This window comes from Glossina fuscipes, unplaced genomic scaffold (assembly GCF_014805625.2).
Source record: "Glossina fuscipes isolate IAEA_lab_2018 unplaced genomic scaffold, Yale_Gfus_2 0, whole genome shotgun sequence".
NCBI lineage: Eukaryota > Metazoa > Arthropoda > Insecta > Diptera > Glossinidae > Glossina > Glossina fuscipes.
This window is the reverse complement of record NW_023998414.1, coordinates 7,058,747-7,079,254: the sequence shown is the minus strand read 5'-3', so window position 1 is coordinate 7,079,254 and position 20,508 is coordinate 7,058,747. Positions and strand designations below refer to the sequence as shown.

The window sequence follows — 20,508 nt, the reverse complement described above, 5'->3', positions numbered from 1 at the left end:
GTTCTGCAAATAGCAGAAAATATTACGTTCGTTCTGCAAATTAGCATAGAGTATTTCTGCAAATAGTAGAAAATATTGCAAAATGTAAAAACAACGTTATGTATATACAAAAATCCAACTTCTATCCAAAGTGCCTCAATGAAACATACCTGCGTTGTGACGTACCTTTACTGAACGTAGTGCAACGGAATGTAGCTCAATGGAACGTACTTCTACAGAACGTAGTTCAACGAAAGGTACCTCGATGGAACGTAAATAAACGTCTATGGAACGTAGGTAAACATCTATGAAACGTAAACAAAATATTAAATTTCAAGGCTAATAGTACAGATGAGAGAGATAGAGAGAGAAAGTACGAGAGAGAAGAAAAGTACTCTCCTTGTTTTTATTTCTTACTCTCTCTCTCTCTCACACTCTCCCTCTGTCATTTCTTTTTATAATTTCAGGTACACACGAGTTGTTGTTGAATCAACAAATTTTACGGAGCTCATACTTTCAGTCTCATTCTCAGTCTCATCAGAGAGTTCCTGTACATTTCTTATGAAAGGTGTTTTTTGTATTTTGTTGTGCTCCTTCTGAGAGTAACATTTTTCTCTTCACATATTTACTATTATGAATTTTTGTTTTTTCTTCTTACACAAATTTTTTTGAGCTTTCGAACGGTAAAGATGTGTAAAGATGTGCGAGTTTGTGCGAAATAATATAAGTAAATATATTTAACACTGATAATACTGAGTATAAAACTGTACACAATAAATATTTTTGTACATATATGTAATTAATGAAGATATATATTTAAAGTTTAACTTACAATCATTTCGTTTTATTAACGGTTTTACCTAAACGTCTTGTTTACTATCTTGCAAATATATTCAAAATAAGGACAAGAAGAATGAAAACAATCAGTTCATAAGGAAAATGAATTTTTATTTCTTCGCGATAAACATGAATGGGTGACGCTACTTATTTTAGAGTAAAATTTATGTATATATATATATATATTATATTATATTTTTTTTGTTTAACTTATGTACAATTAATTATATTTAATTTACGCAATTGATAGCAAATAATAATAAAAAAAGAAAAATATATGAAATAAGTTTTGCTTCTCTGACAGCTAATTAACTAACTACGAAGTTAATGAATTATTTTATTACGTTTGTAACGACGTACACTCTTTTTATATATCGGCAATGATATGCTTTTCTATTTAAAATGAAACGCAACGCATACAAAAAGCAACTCATTACCGGGGCAAGTTATTCATAAGCTATGTGCGAGCAATTAAATGAATTAATTGTCTTTGAAAAAAAGAGAGCATGAAAAGCATGAAAAGAAATTAACAATTTCTACCATCAATAGAAAGTGTTATACATATATACATATGTAAATATACGGTTCACGCTTACACATACGCGTAGAGCAGGCACATCATATCTCATTTAATAACTAAATAAAATGTTAATCTTGCGCGATTATGGTATCTTTAGTTTATAGCCCTCTTTATACGTTTCTGGCCAATTACGATTGCTTGCTTCGTATCTTTGCTTCTACGAGCGGAAATTGTAGATACCATAAACTGACCAGGTTTCTATAAATATGTAACTGATGAGTCTTTTTATACCGTTCACATCACTTGTATTATAGGGTGTATTGAGTTTGTAAGAACGTATATAACACTTAGAAAGATATAAGATAGATCAGATCGTCTTCTTATTATACCGGATGGATTCAGAATCATTTTGTGAATTGATTTAAGCCTGTCTGTCCGTCCAAACTGTGACCATCTATTTTTGTGCTCAACTTACAGGACGCAAATTTTTTTTTGGTGTTTCCATGAGATTTCGTACACGCAAGTGCTTTGATCGAAGGACGAACGCTACTGAAAATGGTCCGAATGGGCACATTTTTTCGACCACTTCCCCATATAACGCCTTATTTGAAAAATATTGCAAATTTCCAAAACTTCTCGAGAAAATTCGCTAAATAATAATACTTTGACATAATAAATCGGGTGGGGCAATTTTTTGAACCACAAAAACAAGCTGAAGATAACATAAAATCACATTCGTTTTAAACTCATTTCTTTAACTTTCTCCATTAGTTTGCATTGAACTGACAAGTGAAGTGTACGGCGAAGCGAGTATGATTAGTACGTTGCACGTCTGATCATTTTTGAATAAACAATTGATAGCTGTTGCATGGTGACGGGGAAGAATTGTGTATTAGCAAGAATAAAAACAAAAAAAAAGAGATAAACAGCATTGTTATGAAATATTTTAAATATCACTCTGCAATGTAGATGACCCCTCCGCATAAGTAGTTGCACTAAACTAGCTAAGTGGAAGAGGGACTTTGAATCGGTTAAAACGATCTTTACTTTGCATTTGCAGTGATGCATGTGCGCATGCATATGCTTATGTGTGCGCACTCTTTTTTTTTTTTTCTTTTTTGCTTCACGGGTTCGAAACAGCATAGGAATCTCCCAACAATACTGTTTATATGCGCCATGCATGCATAGCATGTACACGTTTAAGTATATACCTGAAATCTATTTCCACAAACACACACTTCATATATACCCACTTTTCTCCGCGAGACTACAATCAGGTATTTTTTCGCGGAAACGTGTATGCGTGCGTGTTTTGATTTGGGAAAGAAGTGGGGAAAACATTGCGTGTGTGTGGCCAAACCTAAGCTACTCACTAATAGTTATGATCCCAAAGCGTGGTCTGTACGTCACTATGATCTGGAACCCGCGAACACCGACTTAGTAGTTGCGACTCTTATCGGCTTGGCTATGCGGCAGCCGCACTATTGTCAGCCTAAAAATTTTATTTATTACATGCAGGCAGAACTTTGATCCAATTTGGTACACTAACGTGTTTTGACTCAAGGACAAAGTCTATTGAAGATGAGCCAATTTTTCGACCAATCTCCATATAATACCCTATCTTGAAAAGTCGTCGCCTAGAATAAAATTTGTTATATAGAAAAAATAGTAATTCAGTATTCTGAAGAGGTGTGAAGACTTTCGATTGGCTGGGGCAATTTTTCAGTCGCCTCTCATAAACAAAATTTGAACCATCCATGCCTGTTTTTGGATGCTAGGATAGCACATAAGAACTTTTACGAAAATTTTTGATTTTTTTAAGGCAAAAATGTGTAATATTTTAAAATTAAGGGGGTGGAGTCTTGAACACGTACATAAATGTTTAAGCTTCTTAGGCGCAATCATTCTCACGACAAGTAAGACTTTATTTGATGTACAGTCCCATATTAGTCAGTTCATATAAGGACAAGTAAGAACATTATAATCGGGTAAGGTCGACTATTAAATACCCTACACCGCGTTATGTAAAGCAATTCTTCAATTTTTATTATAGAACGCAAATATTATATCTTGTTTCTATATAAAGGCATATTTTTCATGGGCGTATTTGTGGAGAAGCGGGCCCAAAACGCAACCTAATGTAGTACAAGTTTAATTCTTGCAGGATCAATATTCGTGAAAATCCATATTAGGGTAGCATCCAAAAACTAAGCCGAGACGATCCAAATTTTTTTTGTGTTAATTGTGTTACTGTTATGAACCATTGAAAATTATAACTTTTTTTAATATGAAATTCAGTTTTCATTATATGTGAGGGCGTTCAAAAGCTGACCTGGCCGGTGCAAAGTTCTCACAGTAATTTAGATTTAGCGAAATATTTTGAAAATTGCAATAATTTAGCATATAAAAACTTCTTGTAATTGGGCCTTAGCTAGAATACAAACTTACATGAACAGAGATGTGACGGACAGACAGGCTTAATAGAAGGTTGGTGTATTTTAAGCGCTTCTACTGTTCTTGTTACAATTTTCCGCATAAACATAATATGCCCTGTATCACGAGTGGTGTAGGGTACAAAAAAAAAAAAGAAAGAAAATTCCATTATTTTGCGGTGAATAATAGAGAAACTCAAAGTCAACAATAGAAACCAATTAAGTGCTTTTACTTTAGATGACTAAGTTTGAAGCAAAAGGAAAACGCTAAAGCGAAAGGTTTTTTTTTTGTTTTTGTATTCATTAAGCGCAAACGGGCTCGATTCTATTGGTACGGAGGAAAGACATGACATATTCCTGGTATCATTTGAGAAAATTAGAAAGTAATGGTTGCGTTGTTCGCTATTTGCCCCAGCAATCGGGAAAGCGAAGGGAAAAAGGATTAAGAGACATGCGCACTTTCAAATGCCAAAGTTCAAAAAGTCTAAATTTACTGATGGATTAACTGCTTGAGTTCTCATTTTCGAATGCTGTTGTGCTGTAATGTTAATTGGAAACGTGTCATTTATGTTAAATGGGCATCGTAATGAGCCGTCTCTCATCGCTAAGGGACAACAAACAATAACTTAATTACATGGTTGATGTCCGGGATATTAAAAATGTATAAAGTTTCTAATACGAAGCCATTAATTGTTTTTAAATGTTAATGATTAATGCGTGCAACATAATCATAAGACTATCAATTTAAATGAAATCGCTGTATATGTGTATAACATATTTTTAGTTGAAATTTTTTTTTTTTGCTTTTTCCATTTTAAAAAACAAATGAACCCAACTACGCTTCTCTTCGACAATTTTCATTTATTTTCAATTTCTAGCTATCGCTCTCTTCAATCTCGCAATGCGCTAAGGTAAAACAAAAAAAGAAATATCTATGACGTCACGATGAAAAGCGATACATATTTATTTTGTGTTTCTTTGCTCTTTATGCAGTAATTTTACTTGAAATGACAAAATAGCTTGCATTCTAGGGCGAGAAATGATGCTATGACGTCATAGTATAAAAACACTATATATTTGTATTTGCATTTGTTATTGTTTTTGTTTTATTTCGCTCTTGTCTCTTCTCAAAATAAATCCTTAAAATGTAAAGAGTACGTAACATACTTTTGTGTGTATATGCGACGGTTGTTTGAAAAGTTTCCAACTTGACGCTTCACCATCTCCTTAACCCAAATCCAAAGAATACTTGGAACTTTTCTCTGCAAAGCAAGTTGACGACTTTCTCATTTAACAAAATTGTCGACCCATCGCGTGCAATTATTCATTTCGGAAATTAAGAAAGATTCGCTTGAAGCTAGATCGCATAAGTGCGGACGGGATGTATGGCCAAGCAGTACTAAGCATAACTTGCAAAATTTTCACCAACCGCCGAGACGTGAATCATTGTATCCTCCAGATGAAATAAAAAAAATATTCAAATTTTTTTCAAATGCTCCTCGGAATGATTCTTTCTCCCTTTTCAAGGTTAAGATAATTCGATAAATAGAGCAACAAACTGCTGCTGCCATCACTTTCCTAATCGGAGAAGCAATTTTTGTATTTTCTTTAAAATCAATTCTCCCATCGCAGTCGTTCGACATTAATTTCGACCAATTTCTTCGAAAAGAAGATTAAGCACGTCCCTGCTATTTGCACCAGCACTGATGTAATGCTTTTCTAGCATCTTTCGAGTAAATTAACCTTTGTTCCTATATAGTTTCCGTTTAGATGTACTTGACATTTGCCATTACTTTAGATCAAGGCATCATACGCAAGGAAACCGTCTGATTTGAAAGGTAATTAAATTTAAATAACTATTATGAGATTTTTATTTTGATAACAAAGTATCGGGAATTCTTACAAATAGCAATCACATAGATCACATATAGCCTAGGATTTCAAGAAATGCATTTATTTCATGTCCAGAAATGCGAATGGGCAAGACGCATCGTGACCTAAGTTCCTAGTTCTCCGCGAATCATTTGGGACTCCCGTCACCTTCTTTGGTATGGAACAGCACGCCGTGCATCTGCCGGTGCAGGAGATCTACTCCGTTCCGCAGATAGCGCTAGGTAAACGCTTGATTCTCTTTTCCGAATTCACTTGCACAAGTGCTCAAGCTTAACAGCATTGCCTTAATGTTTCCAACAGGATCCAAGCAAGCTTACGGTAACCCTATGCTTAAAGTATAGATGAAAATTCATTAAAAAAAAATCAAAATCAACGTTTTTCGACATTATTGTAGTTTCACCTACATTTCGGGCGAGTGTGTGAACGGATCAAGTTCATTTTTTAACCTCACAGTCTTAATCGATTAATGAACGTTTGTGCTAAATTTCAGTTTTCTGCGACGGTAACGATTCACAAAATTTACCCGCTAAATTGACGGCCTTCCGTAAACCTATTATTAATGTATAAAGAAAAAGAAAAGATTCTTGTATGATATATTTCACGTTTCAAATTTAATTATTTTTCCTCTATGAATGCATATGTGTGAGTATAAATGAGGAACTTGCTTATGTTTCCGTTAAAAATTTTTGATATACACTAGATACTGATCAAGCATTTCGTTACAAAGTTGATGTACTTAGTCATATATATTGATATATATATATATATATATATATATATATTCCATCGTTCGCTTGAACTGTTACGAGCGCATAACTTTAAATAAAAAACAGAATCTCTACAGAAAATAAAAAAAAAAGGAAAAAACAACAACAGCAAAGATATTCATATTCAAAAGGAGAATTTCGCAACCAAAGGTAATGTCGATCTCAACAATGTATCCATAATTAAGCAAAAGCCATTGACGGGTGTTTAAACTCATTTCAAGGCGAATACGATTTTCTTTATTTTTAACTTTTGTAAAGTGCAAAATAATAATCTCAGCTATCATCCCCGCTCACCATTAAGTGATAAGAGAGAACAGAGCGAGAGAGAGTTAGAAAGAAAGAAATTTTTAAACAGCACAAAAAGTAATGACGTTGTTACGGTGAATAGTATTTATAGTAAAGCATCATAACAACACAATTTCTAGTGACATCACTGATAAGGTTTCAAGGACACTAATAATAATAATAATAATAATAATACTGAAAATAACAATAAAGAACAAGCAGCAATTGAATCCTTTACACATTTTACAAGTGCGAAGAGAATGAGTGAATGAAAGTCAAGTTGCACACTGTAGAGGGTTACCATACTATTACTCGAAAATATATGATTTTGTGTCACCACTACATTTAGAAGATAATAATTATGTTAAGTACATTAAATATTATATATTATATCGTCTAAAAATAGGTCTTGAGGATCCAAAAAAAAAAAAAAAAAAAAAAAACACATGTGAACGGTTTACATATGTCGAAAGTTCGTTTCAAGTTCTTTCTATTCGTTCGCTTCGAGTTAAATTCGAAAAACTTGTAAATTCTTGATTGGTTCCGCCTACAGTTGGAAAAAAAAACACTCTAAACCACTTGCTGTTTATTGTGCTTTTTTTTTTTTTTTTGTTAGTCAAGAGGGCTGCCAGCTTCTCCTTCTTAATCAAAAAAAAAAAAAAAATCAAATTCAATTTTAGAGGAATCGTAGTGATAACCTTCTCGCGGACACGTAGAATATTGAGGAAAGGTCTGGCAACCTATTCATTAAATGTAGAAAGAGACACATGCGAGCTTCACTCATTCAAGTAGGATTGAATTGAGTTTAGTTGCATTATAACTGTTGGTTGGTGATAATTGAGTTTTATGATAAAATTCAGAGAAGGCAAACGAATACAACACACAACTATTACTGTGTAAAGAAAATTGCAAAATAATATTACAAATAAAATTATGCAAATTCTTGTTCTTGTTCTTGTATTGTTTTTTTTTTTTTCCTTCTCTTTCTTGTTTCTTGTTTAATTAAATGTAGGTTCAAGTGCTTGAGTTTTGCAAGAGTTTAAGTATTTTGTTGTTTAGCTACCGTTATAATTAAAATTTAATCAGCGATATTATTGATAAGTTTATATTTACACGTACATACATATGTACATGTATGATGTATATAACAAAATTCATATCTGCTGGCAGTGATAAACCTTCAAGTGACAGTTGACTTGATATGATTGTAATTGGGTTGTGATTGTTATTATGTTCTGTTTATTATTGACTTTCTTGTCACTTGTGAGTAGTTTTAAATTAGATGGCATTTTTAATTTACGCACATATGTCCAAACGAGAATGAGAGTCGATTAGTGAATAAATACATTTTTTTACTTATACTATATATATATATATACAATATATATATATATATATATACAATATTATTAGTGTAATAAATGCTATATTAAATTGATAGAAATTATTTATTTAAATGATGAGATGACACTTAGTCACGTTCGAACCTAACCATCTTACCATCTTAGATACTTTGAATTAAAGGTTAGGGTTTAAAATTATAACTTATTGAGAACAAACAAAAACATCATTTTTAAATGTTCAATCAACATAAGTTTTTTTCATTGATTTTTATTCGTATGATATAAAAGTTAAATATTTATTTAAATATTTTAACAAAATGACAATAAGTCGTCGCACACGTAACGACATACTGGTGTGCATGTTGTATTACATTCGAATCGTTAATCCATACTTTTACATTTTATTTCATGGAAACCAATCAAGTGCCCATTTTACATAGTTTCTTTTTGTTGTTTTGAGGTAATTTTCCAAGTATTTTTCTTGTTGATGATGTTGACGTATTGCCATTTTATCACTCATTGCACTCAAGAAAAAAAATCAGTTAAAATTGAATGAGTTTGCCTTTAAACGCAGAAGGGGTTTAAAGAAATCATATTTTTTTTAGGTGAAAAATTTCCCTAAGCATGATTGAAAAATGAAAGGTCTACGACAAGCCTTGCCAGTAAGGTAAGGACGGTCTTCGGCTCATAGACAAATAGAAGAAATGTAAGTGACTAATTGAAAAGTTCGTGGCACGAAAATTATATGAAATAAACATTAAGCTAAGGAAATAATTTTATTGTTTACTATAAACTCACTGTTGTAATGCATCGTAATCCATTGTTCGCAATGATTCCGTAATGAATATATATTGTGTTATTGAAAGGGTCTTTTAAAAGTTCTTCACATCGCTACTTATCCCTAGTTGCTATTTTTATTTTTTTTTCAATGAACAGTTGCTCCGGGCAAGTCGACAATATCATATCCATAATACGATGACAATTAGGCAGAAAGAACAGGAAAGAGGGGTAGATTCCGTTATCGGCCTATGTCCGGTACATGCCAATCGGAACTAAAGCATAATCCATCGCACTGAGAATCAAAGCCAAGTATGCCGATTTTTAATAGTCGCGCTTTTAATCTGTTAGGCTAAGCGGTAACTTGATTAGTTGATGAAAACAGATACTTGTTATGTACGAATCCTTAAAAGGAGCGGGAGGAGATGAAAATCCAATGTAACTCTTACAATCTGTCATGATTGTGCCTTGAGAGAATTTGTTTTTTTTTTTCGACCATAACTACTTTCAGGTATTTTTTCAATTCTCCTGATCAGGGTAAGATTAGAAATCTATTCAATATTTGGAAGTGCACGACATTGATCCACAAATTTATAGTGACTAATCATTTGAAATTTTGGTAAAAGAATTTACGAAAACGGGTTAAAAGCTTATTTAAAAAAGAAGCATGAAGTGCCTGCAAAAAGCGAAATCGCATAACTTACTTTTACTCTATAAGAAATATTGATTTAAAAACTTATACAAATCGTTTGTAAAAATATCCCAAACTGACCAAATGACATATCCCCACCTAACAAAACTTTTTGCAATTCTCATGTATTGGGTTGAGTTGATAGGTCTGAACGGATCAAGTGAATGTAAGCCAATTCACTCAAAAAGATTTGAATACAAAGAAAAATTGGTTTGTGGAACATGGGAAAGAGTGATACCATTATTGACATCTTTGATCGCTCTTAATCGCACTTTGGCTAGTAGTTCCTAATTTTTCCTAATGATGAAATTTTTTTGCCTTCATCAAGAGCTCACAAATCCAGCACGAATTTTTCCGCCCACTTCCTCAAGTCTAATTGTTTATTTTTTTATTTTTTTTTTCAAATTAACGGTTTTAGTACTTGCACTTACTAAACTTGGCTACTCGATCACAAAGATCATCGTTGTTCACATTCATCTGCTCAAGCGCAAAGCATTGAATTATTGAAAAAATAGAATTTCTTAATTCATTTATGATTCGATTATGAATATTCAATAACTGTCAAGTCTTTCTTTTGCAAGGAATTATTGTATTTGAATAAGAATTTCAAAGGTGCTGCACTGACGCTGTCAACTCGGCTTGTAATTCCACGTATGCAATATATAAATATTTTCATACTCTATGTCCTCGTCCCCGGGCTTATCAATTGTCCAACTATCCAAGTGACACCGGTAAACAACATGGATCGTCTCACCATTGCCTCTTCTTTATATGTTGTTGTTGTTGTTGTTGTTGTTGTGCACTACTCATTTAGGCATTGTAAGAGAAGGAATCAAAAAGAAATGGAAGAAGTGAAGTAAAAGTATGTACACGACAGATTCTCAAAACGAAACACGACAGACAGCCGACAGACTACTTCGTGGCGTTGCTTTATGAAAAACTTGTTTCTAAAATAGGAAAAGATATATATATATATATATATATATATATATAAACCTGTTGTGATAATCTTATTTACGGTATCAGTTCGTTTTAATGAGATTTCTCAGCGTAGGTGTTAGCGATTTCCTAAAAAGTTTCTTATTATGCGGTAATTTTTTGTGGTGTAAATTCCACTTAGGTGTTTGTGTCTAGGCTTAGTTGAAAGGCCAATCTTTAAGAGTTTATTCAATGCTAATATAAGCAATAACGACATTTTTGTGTAATTTTCACAAATTTTCCAATTTTTCTTTCAGTCGTTAAAGTTACATGAGACAATATGGCAGCAAATGATTTTAATTGAGGCCATTATAGTTAACTGCAATATAAATATAAAGTCGATATGTCAAATTGATATAAAACGCACTTATAAGCCGTCATAAATCGCAGGATTGATTGTGTATCCGTTGCAACTATGTTGATTAAAGAGTATCGGATACCGTTGCCGTTAACGGTAGAGGAGTATCGCATAGCTCAATTGTACATGATAGCGGTATGCGTTTCATTATTATCGCATTCACTTTTATCGAGTACTTTTGTTTTTTTCTTTTCTTTTCTTTTCTTCTTTTGTTTTTTTTTTTTCTTTTCTTTGATTATTCATAATTTGTTTTTGCAGAAAAAAAGTCGCGAGGAAAGTCATGGCGAGGGAAGTGGTGTAGAAATTATTATCAATGAGCCGTACGATGACGGACCTGGGGGCAAAGGTCAATATACCAAAAAAATTTATCATGTCGGCAGTCATCTACCAGGTTGGATAAAAAGTAAGTTTATTAAAATACTATAGCTAGCTATTCGATTCGGTGTGTAACGACTTGTGAAAATTATTACCTTCGAGGTCTTCTACCGAAAAGCGCTCTCACAGTGGAGGAGGAGGCATGGAACGCTTATCCCTATACACGTACGCGTTATACCTGTCCATTTGTCGAGAAATTTTCTCTAGATATAGAAACCTATTATTTCCCCGATAATGGTTTCCAAGAAAATGTCTTTAAGCTAAGCGGCGGCGATTTACGAAATCGTGTTGTGGGTAAGGATCGTTCATATTGTTACGTTGTACTTGTTCTCCTTTATCAATTTCTTCTTTTTTACTTTGTTGTCTTTTGTAATATCTTTCCCAGATGTGATAGATATTGTTAAGGATCAGTTATTTGGTGGAGATTATGTTAAGGAAGAAGACCCGAAATTATTTGTGTCTGAAAAGACGGGTCGCGGACCCTTAGGCGAGGATTGGCTAGAGGAATATTGGCGCGAGGTTAAAGGTAAAAGGCAACCCACCTCGCGCAATATGTCCTTGATGTGTGCGTATAAAATATGCCGTGTCGAATTTCGTTATTGGGGCATGCAAACTAAATTGGAGAAATTTATACATGACGTAGCTTTACGTAAAACTATGTTGAGAGCCCATCGTCAGGCATGGGCTTGGCAAGACGAATGGCATGGTTTGACCATTGATGATATACGTGAAATTGAAAGGCAAACGCAATTGGCTTTGGCCCGCAAAATGGGTGGCGGCGACCAAAGTGCTGATGAAGAAGAAGAAGAAGGAGAAGAAGAGGAAGAAGAAGAAGAAGAAGAAGATGGTAATTATATTTCTAGAGAGAGACAGAGAGAGAGAGAGAGAGAGAGAAAAAAAAAATAATACAAGTCTTAATATGACTCCGTTATCATTCAAACAGAAAGCGTTTCGGAGGCAGCTATCAAGTCCCCAGTACAGGAAAAAATTGGTAAAGAGCCTCCCATCGTAACGCAAGAACCGCCTAGCGAAGATGTCTCGTCCGAAGAAGATGAAAGCCTGCAAACGGAACAAAAGAATGCGGAAAGTGAAGAGAGATCCCGTTCGCAGAGCATACAATTAGCGAAATCAAAATATGGCTCCAAAACAGGTGGCTTGCATTCACCTTTGGGATCCGCGCATAGTTTCGATTTGCAGGTAAGTAAAAATTAAACTGAAATCGATCAATCGATTGCAAACAATTACTTGCCTGAAGTTGAAAATTCTTAAAGCATGAACTAATTTCTCTTTAACTTGGAAATCGGCTCTAATTCAAATCGAAACCATATACTTCTTAAAATTAAACTTCATTTGAGTTTAACTTTTCAATTTTTATTTTGTGCGTTAGCCGCATGCGAGACATGTCGCGCATAAAAATGTAAGTTGCATCATTTTCTTAAGCTCTCCTCTTTAATATTTAAAAGCTCCTATTAAAGCATGAATCCATTCAATTACATACCTAAATAAATTGCTTGCAAAAGTTCTGAAACGAAATTTCAAAATGTTTTTAGGTGGCAAATTGGCGCATGGAACGTTTGGAAGTCGATTCCAAGTCTAATTCAGAAGACGAGTTTTACGATTGTGTCGGTGAGTGGGATGGACCGAGTTAACCTAAACTTATAATTTCTACTCGGCTTTTGTCTGTTCATATAGATACGAATGAAAGTAACTCGTTGGCAAGATGGAGTTCGATGGAATTGTTGGGAGAGCGTGATGCCAGTCCCCCTTATCAAGGCGACATGACCGATAAAGACAAACAAGAGGACAGTATATTTAATCAAGATTTCCTAATGCGTGTGGCATCTGAGCGTGGCACTAAACGGCAATTGCATTCTTCGGCTAGCGTCGAGCGTAATCAAGAGTTCTCACCGCCAGGATCTCCGGGAGCAGGTTCTTGTTCAACAACAATTCTGATTTTAGTCGTGCATGCGGGCAGTGTTTTAGGTAGCAAACGATTTGAATCTAATAACATTCGTCACGCTTTTCATATTTTACTTTGTATAATTGAAGATGCTGCCAGTGAGTTAACGTCAAAAAAATCTGATGTTACAACATTTCGTACATCGTTTGAGGCTGTTATGCGTCAGCACTATCCCAGTCTTTTAAGTCATGTGACAATTAAACTAATACCTTGTCCCTCGATATGTACCGACGCTTTGGGCATACTTTCCAGCTTGAGTCCTTATTCATTTGACACTTCACCGTCGGCAGGTGATATTCCAAATGTTGCAGATGTTCCTATTGGGGCTATACCGTTATTGGCTGTAGCCTCTCCAGAATTCCAAGATACTGTCAATAAGACAATAATAGCTGCCAACATTGTTTACCACGAGTTTGTAAAATCTGAAGAAGGTCATGGCTTCTCCGGACAAATTATAATGCTGGGCGATTCAATGGGCTCTTTGCTAGCCTATGAGGCTTTATGTCGATCAACTAATTCAAATGATGTTGGAGGAATCCGCTCTTCCCGCAACACCGATGATGATGAACGCTTTGATGACTCTGATATGGACGCGAAAAAATTATTAGTAGCGCCTTCGCCACGTCGCAGACGTTCTTCATCGTCTAACGATACAAAGGGGGCAAAACTTGACTTCGAAGTTAATGATTTCTTTATGTTTGGCTCTCCGCTGTCTATTGTATTGGCAGCCAAGAAACTCCATGATTCCAAAGCAGGTGTGATCACATCAAATCAAGGGTATTAAGAGAAATTATGGACTGATACTTTTCAATTTTTAGCATTACAACGCCCCAACTGCAATCAGGTTTATAATATGTTCCATCCTACCGATCCTACAGCTTCCCGTTTAGAGCCCCTACTTAGTGCACGTTTTTCAATGTTAGCTCCAGTCAACGTGCCACGCTACGCTAAATATCCCTTGGGCAATGGTCAACCTTTGCATTTACGTAAGTTGAATTGCACATCGACGGGATTAATATTAAAATAAAACAAATAAAAAATATCTTCACAGTGGAAGTTATACACTCCAACCCTCAACACTTTAACGAAACAAATAGTAACATATGCATACGCCGTTTATCGGATGTTTCTTTACAAAGTACAGTATCGGGACTAATAGAAAATATTTCGCTAAGTACCATTAATACACGTAAGTTGCTAGACATTCGCTCCGTGCCTGCCTCTTATTAGATAATTCAGCGCTTTGCATTAGAATTTTTCATCTGCATTATATATGTGTGTTTATATATATAATATATAATATATAATATATATATATATATATATATATATATATATAATTTTTTGTTTGTTCTTTATTTTCTAGTTCAACAGAAATGGTGGGGCAGCAAGCGATTGGATTATGCGTTGTATTGTCCTGAAGGCTTAAGTAATTTCCCCGCAAATGCTTTACCCCATCTTTTTCATGCCAGCTATTGGGAAAGCGCTGATGTTATTGCTTTTATTTTAAGACAAGTGAGTTGAGAGATGACTATACTACTTACTCTTTTAATTAACGTTTAAAGATGTTTTTATGTCTACAGATTGGTAAATTTGAGGGCATTCCATATGTAACTACCGCAGATAATAAGGAATCTATTAACTTTAACCCGGGCCAGCCTAGAGAGAAATGGATACGAAAACGGACCTCGGTTAAATTGAAAAATGTAGCCGCCAATCATCGGGCAAACGATGTGATAGTTTTAGAAGGTCGCGAACAGCGTTTAAATGCTCGTTTCATGTACGGCCCATTGGATATGATCACATTGCATGGCGAGAAGGTAGACATACACGTTATGAGAGATCCTCCGGCAGGTGAATGGAATGTATTAAGTACTGAAGTAACTGATAAAAATGGACGCATCGCTTATTCAATACCTGAGCATATGTCCTTGGGTTATGGCATATATCCAATTAAAATGGTTGTACGTGGTGATCATACCTCAGTTGATTGTTATTTGGCTGTAGTGCCACCTCTAACCGAATGCGTAGTGTTCAGCATTGATGGTTCTTTTACGGCATCCATGTCAGTGACTGGTCGCGATCCCAAAGTAAGAGCTGGGGCTGTTGATGTCTGCCGTCATTGGCAAGAATTGGGCTATCTATTGATATATATTACGGGGAGGCCAGATATGCAACAACAACGCGTAGTATCATGGTTGAGTCAACATAATTTTCCTCATGGATTAATTTCCTTCGCCGATGGTCTTTCAACTGATCCTTTAGGTCACAAAACAGCCTATCTAAATAATTTAGTTCAAAATCATGGAATTATAATTATGGCAGCATACGGCAGCAGCAAAGACATTAGTGTTTATACGAACGTCGGTTTACGAGCAGATCAAATTTTCATAGTGGGCAAGGTACGATATTACATATATTTATAAAATACGAAAATACACGCATCAAAACTCGATCTTGTAAGAATATAATTTTACAGTGTTTCTCTGCATTTAAAAAGTTGCTTGCGCTTTTATATACTTTCTTGATCGTTACATCATAAGCCAAATACAATTTTCTTGCTTGCTATTATTTCTTCGAAAAGGAACGTAATAAATTTTTCAAAAGATTGTAACGTAATTACATGTATTCTTGATCAGTCTGTCTGTCTAACGTAATATATGATCGCAATTTAAATTCTTTGACTAATCGAAGAAATCCCGTCTCAAACACCTCCTCCTCCTTATCAGGCAACTTAATTTAAGTTCAAAACACACGTAAGTTAATTCTCTGACAAAACCATTAAAAATAGTATACTCTGAATGGTCAAACTCCTGCTACGCAGTAGAATAGCCGAAAACGCTATTTCACTTTGTGCAGGGGAAAGAGTTTGGTCATGTCTGCCGGTCTGGCCGTTCGTCGGTTGAATATGCGATTACGAACATAAAACTGTGTTTTGGAAAAAAGTCCATCGTAAATATTAACTTATTACTTTCGCTAGGTTAAGATCAAAGATCAGAACATTCACTCTATAACTCTCCCTACAATTACCAATAAAATGCTTATTTGTAGAGAGGACTCATTAACGGCGCTGAAATGAAATATTTTGCACACATTGCTAGAAATTCCGGAGAAATTATTCGCTTTGAGTTCGTCGGACACTAAATTCAATTGATAGTGTTGTGCTTGTTTGAGCAGAACATCTGTTCTGGCGGGTCGCTTGGTTAGATAGCCTCAAGAATCCAGTCTTTTTTTTTCGTTACGAAATTCGTATTCGTGCAAGAAGCCTGGAATACTTGAATATACATATTATCTAGTAATCTAGTAGAAACATCAATTTACTTCTTCTTCATCGTCATGTGTTTCTTCAATGAATTGATGAACTTACGAGTTACTAATAATCCTTATTTTGTGCTGAATACCGTTATGTCATTAATTTTTCACTAGTTTTTAATTTTCTAATTTGGTTTTTTTTTTTTTTTTTTTTATTTTATTTAAAATGCAGGTTAGCAAAAAGCTTCAAACTAACGCGACTGTCTTGAATGATGGATATGCTGCTCACTTGGCAACGTTGCAAGCAGTTGGCGGTTCGCGGCCAGCTAAGGGTAATGCACGAATGGTTATACCACGTGGCTGCTTCAATTTACCAGGACAAACTACTAATCCCAGGCGTAGAAGGTAAGTAATCAGCAATCCCCTGAAAGTACAAAAAGTATCGAGCTTAATCTTAAATAGTGTACAATACTTTCGTACTTCACAACATACATATATCTATACATAGATTGCATTGAAAATTCATAGTGTATTGATTGTATAAAAAACAAAAAAAACAAAAAAAAAAACGAAAAAAAAATTGTTTTCGATTAGTGGCTGTTAGTTGTTAGTTGTTATTATATTGACATTCATTCATTTTATTTTTATTAATTTTTCATTTTAATCATAATTAGAAAGCAATTAATTATTATTAAAATTACATTCGTTTGCTGTCGATAAGCTTTAGTTCTTTCTATTTTTCCTGTTTTTTCTTTTTGGAATTTAAAAAAAAATTTTAAAATATTAAAAAACAAAAATTTCATTTTATCGCACAGTCATCTACATTGCGAACCAATTAACACAACTAACAACATGCAGATCTTTAAGGAAGAAGAAGAATAAACAAAACGAAATTAAATGATGAAAATCTAAACATTGAAAAAATCTTCTAAAAAAAAAAAACTACCTTTAAATAAACTTTTAATGAATAATCTTGTATGTGAATAATTATTAATATATCTTCTTAAAGTGTTGTTAATATATAAATGTTTTTGTGTGTGTTTTCTTTTGTCTTTTGTGTGTGTATTTTTTTTTTTTATTTTCACTTTTACTTTTCTTTTTTTTTTTTTTTTTTTAAATACAATTTCAATCCTTTTTATTCAATGAAATCAATTTAAAATCAATCGGAACCAATCACCTCCTACACACTCCCGGGAAATTTTCTTATATCCTTTCACTGCCTTCTCTTGATTCTTTCTTTATTTATTTATTTCTTTATTTATATATTTTTTTTATCATTTTCTAATGCTGGCTTTATATTTTTTGATTAAAATAAACACCGCCTGCCTGCCATACAAAAACCCTAAATAGGCTGCATGAGCAAACGGAAGCTTAGACCTACAAGCCCCAACAGTAAAAAATTAACGCAACAACCTTAAAAATTATTAAATGTAATGAATTGTTAAGCACTACTTAGCCTTCACACAATTAGTGCAAATTAATTAATGCAAAATAGTAAATATATTTTACGTACATATATATATATATATATATATAAATACATTCATGTATATATGTACATATGTACATATATATTTATTGAAAATTCCTTTCTCTCTGCTTAAAAATAAAAATAAAAAATAAAACACAAAAATATCTACATACAAATGTGTCATTGTATATGTGTTTATGTATATATTAATATATATATATACATATATATACATATATGTGCATATATTTACATAAAACACCATCTATTGAAATGATCATCATGTCCTATGCGATCAACAAACAGCAATGAGAGCGGTCTGTCTTCGCCTATACGCAGTGGTTATTTAAAACGCAAAACCTACTTTGGTCATCATCAACAGCATTAGAGAATTTAAGAGTAATACCGTTTACCTACATATTAACGGCTGCTTAAACATCATTATCAATAGTGATACTATTATTAGACGTTTTGCTTAGTTATACGCATTCATCAGCAAAACAACAACAATCAATCATAGAAACGATGCAGACAAGACACCCTACTAGCGGAGTAAAGAAAAACAAGACACAAAAATCTCCAATATTATCATTTAGATGAAAAAAAAAAAAAAAAAAACAGAAGAGAAAAAAATTCAAAAATTAGTCTCATTACACATGGATTATGGCAGCAATACCATAAGTCCTCATGATTTATTAACATAACAATGCAAGGTTATGAGTTACCATAATCGAAAGCCATAAGCAGAATTCTAAGAGCATCATCATCTCTCTCTCTCTCTTAATAAGGTCTAAGATGTCACGCAGTAAGTAGTAAGATCAACAATTTTTCCTTTATTTCTTAATAGCTTTAAGTCTTTCTTTCATAAACGATTTCTCTCGAGACGAGGTTGAAGAATATTGAAAATACACAAAAAACAAAGAAAAAAAAAATTCGATTTTATTTACGTCTACTACCACCACCACCACCACCGTCACCCCCACCAACTCGCCGATATTCGTTAATGAATTAAAATTTATGTAAAATAGAGCATCGAGTACAATCAACTCGTTAGGTCACGGATCGGGTTAACCGCAACGCCCACAACGCTAAAACGCACCATATGAGCAATATATTAATGAAAGGAAAACGAAGTAACAAAATACAGCCGGATAATGGTGACTCTTAAATGCCCTATATGATTAGTCTCATTGTACTGTTATAGCACAATATGAGGATCTTCATGAAGATCCTTATTTGAGCTCGAAGTCTGTAGTCCAAATTTAAAGGAGTGGAATTACACATTAAATTGCGATTCTGTGACCGATATTCGTTATATAATATACATATAAAAATAGATTATTTCATCTATAACTCGAGCAACCTTGATGAACAAGGTTATTAATTGTTCGTGGTTCGTGCAGCATGTTCAAATATTATACGATTTTCAGCACGTAAACCACGCCCAAAATTTATTTTTGCACAACTAAAAGTGCATTAGATCAGATGGTTTTGCTTCACAACAACGAGGCAACAATTCTTATAGACGATATCATTTAACCAAACATGACCTTTAGTTAGCCCCCATCCACAAAACGTCACGACGAGTCCATTAAGTATGTGTGCACGTATGTAACACGCAGAAACGCTTAAAATAGATCCACTTTTTATTGTACCGATCGATTCAGAATCGTTTTCTAAATCAATCGAAGCATGTCTGTCCGCCCGTGGTCCGTCCATGTCAATTTGTATCCAAGATACAGATCGTAATTTTTCAGATATTTTGACGAAATTTGGTATACTAACGTGTTTTGAACCAAAGACGAACACGATTGCAAATGGCTGGAATCGATCCACTGTTTCGATTAAAACAAAAAAAAAAAAAAAAACAAATTAATACAATATTTAATAAACGGTGGGGTGGATATAAGAGACTCTTTTCAACTAAATGATAATTTCGTGTACCTTATTGACCTTTTTGGCGACACGTCACGTTTCGAATAATTTCTCTTTTTATAGGGTTTGCAGCTCTATTCAATAATTATTTTATTGAAATTTCTAGGTACCTGGCTAGAAAGACTGTATCCTCTTGTTGTTTGATGGTGTTTCAAACCACATAAACTAAGATCCCAGGCTTAACGAGTATGACTGTTACAACAACAACAACAACAACAACAAAAAGAACAGCAACAATAATAATAACAATTAACTTAAAAATATTTATAAATCAGAAAAATATCTGCAAAAAAAAAAAAAAATTTGAAAATTTTATTGACAATGAAAAAAGAAAAAAAGAAAAAGATTCTAAATTTATAACAAAAAAAATTAAAAAGAAGAAGAAAAAGAAAAATGTTTAAATTAAGAAATAATAATAAATAAATAAATAAATAAATAAATAATTAAAAAGGACATGAAATGAATTATATATGTATTTGTAGAAAGTTACAGAAAACGAGTTAAGAATTTATGCATTAATAAAAAATATGAATAATTTTTCCAACTAAAGTTGTTTATAAACGCGAAAGTATTTAATCTTATGAACAAAATGTATATCTTTTCTATGCTAAAGTTCCGCAAACAGAAAAATTGTTCAAAATTACAAAGAAAATTT

At 33.6% G+C, this 20,508-nt stretch overlaps 1 protein-coding gene across 4 annotated transcripts; it reads left to right on the top strand.

Moving 5' to 3' along the window:
* The first annotated feature begins 782 nt into the window (after nucleotides 1-782).
* Nucleotides 783-20,107, top strand: LOC119631379 (protein retinal degeneration B). Of its 4 annotated transcripts, none has more exons than XM_038023534.1 (16): nucleotides 783-984; nucleotides 10,760-10,995; nucleotides 11,119-11,263; nucleotides 11,338-11,529; nucleotides 11,621-12,082; nucleotides 12,179-12,432; nucleotides 12,623-12,652; nucleotides 12,786-12,861; nucleotides 12,928-13,218; nucleotides 13,285-13,950; nucleotides 14,014-14,181; nucleotides 14,247-14,384; nucleotides 14,562-14,710; nucleotides 14,779-15,597; nucleotides 16,680-16,852; nucleotides 18,225-19,786. In XM_038023534.1, exons 2-16 carry the CDS (start codon nucleotides 10,918-10,920, stop codon nucleotides 18,304-18,306), a joined length of 3,723 nt encoding a protein of 1,240 aa, XP_037879462.1. In that variant the 5' UTR covers nucleotides 783-984; nucleotides 10,760-10,917; the 3' UTR covers nucleotides 18,307-19,786. The 4 variants fall into 4 exon arrangements, with proteins under 4 accessions (XP_037879462.1, XP_037879488.1, XP_037879479.1 ...); XM_038023551.1 differs by having other exon boundaries at nucleotides 784-984; nucleotides 14,247-14,333; XM_038023560.1 differs by lacking the exons at nucleotides 12,623-12,652; nucleotides 18,225-19,786 and adding an exon at nucleotides 19,960-20,107.
* Nucleotides 20,108-20,508: the final 401 nt, after the last annotated feature.

Bases quoted from the DNA above. Each gene is read 5' to 3' on its own strand.
- LOC119631379 (XM_038023534.1), top strand. From the start codon at position 10,918: ATGTTGATTAAAGAGTATCGGATACCGTTGCCGTTAACGGTAGAGGAG. The intron at 10,996-11,118 runs GTATGCGTTTCA...TTGTTTTTGCAG, and splicing joins CTCAATTGTACATGATAGCG to AAAAAAAGTCGCGAGGAAAG. The intron at 11,530-11,620 runs GTAAGGATCGTT...TATCTTTCCCAG, and splicing joins TTTACGAAATCGTGTTGTGG to ATGTGATAGATATTGTTAAG.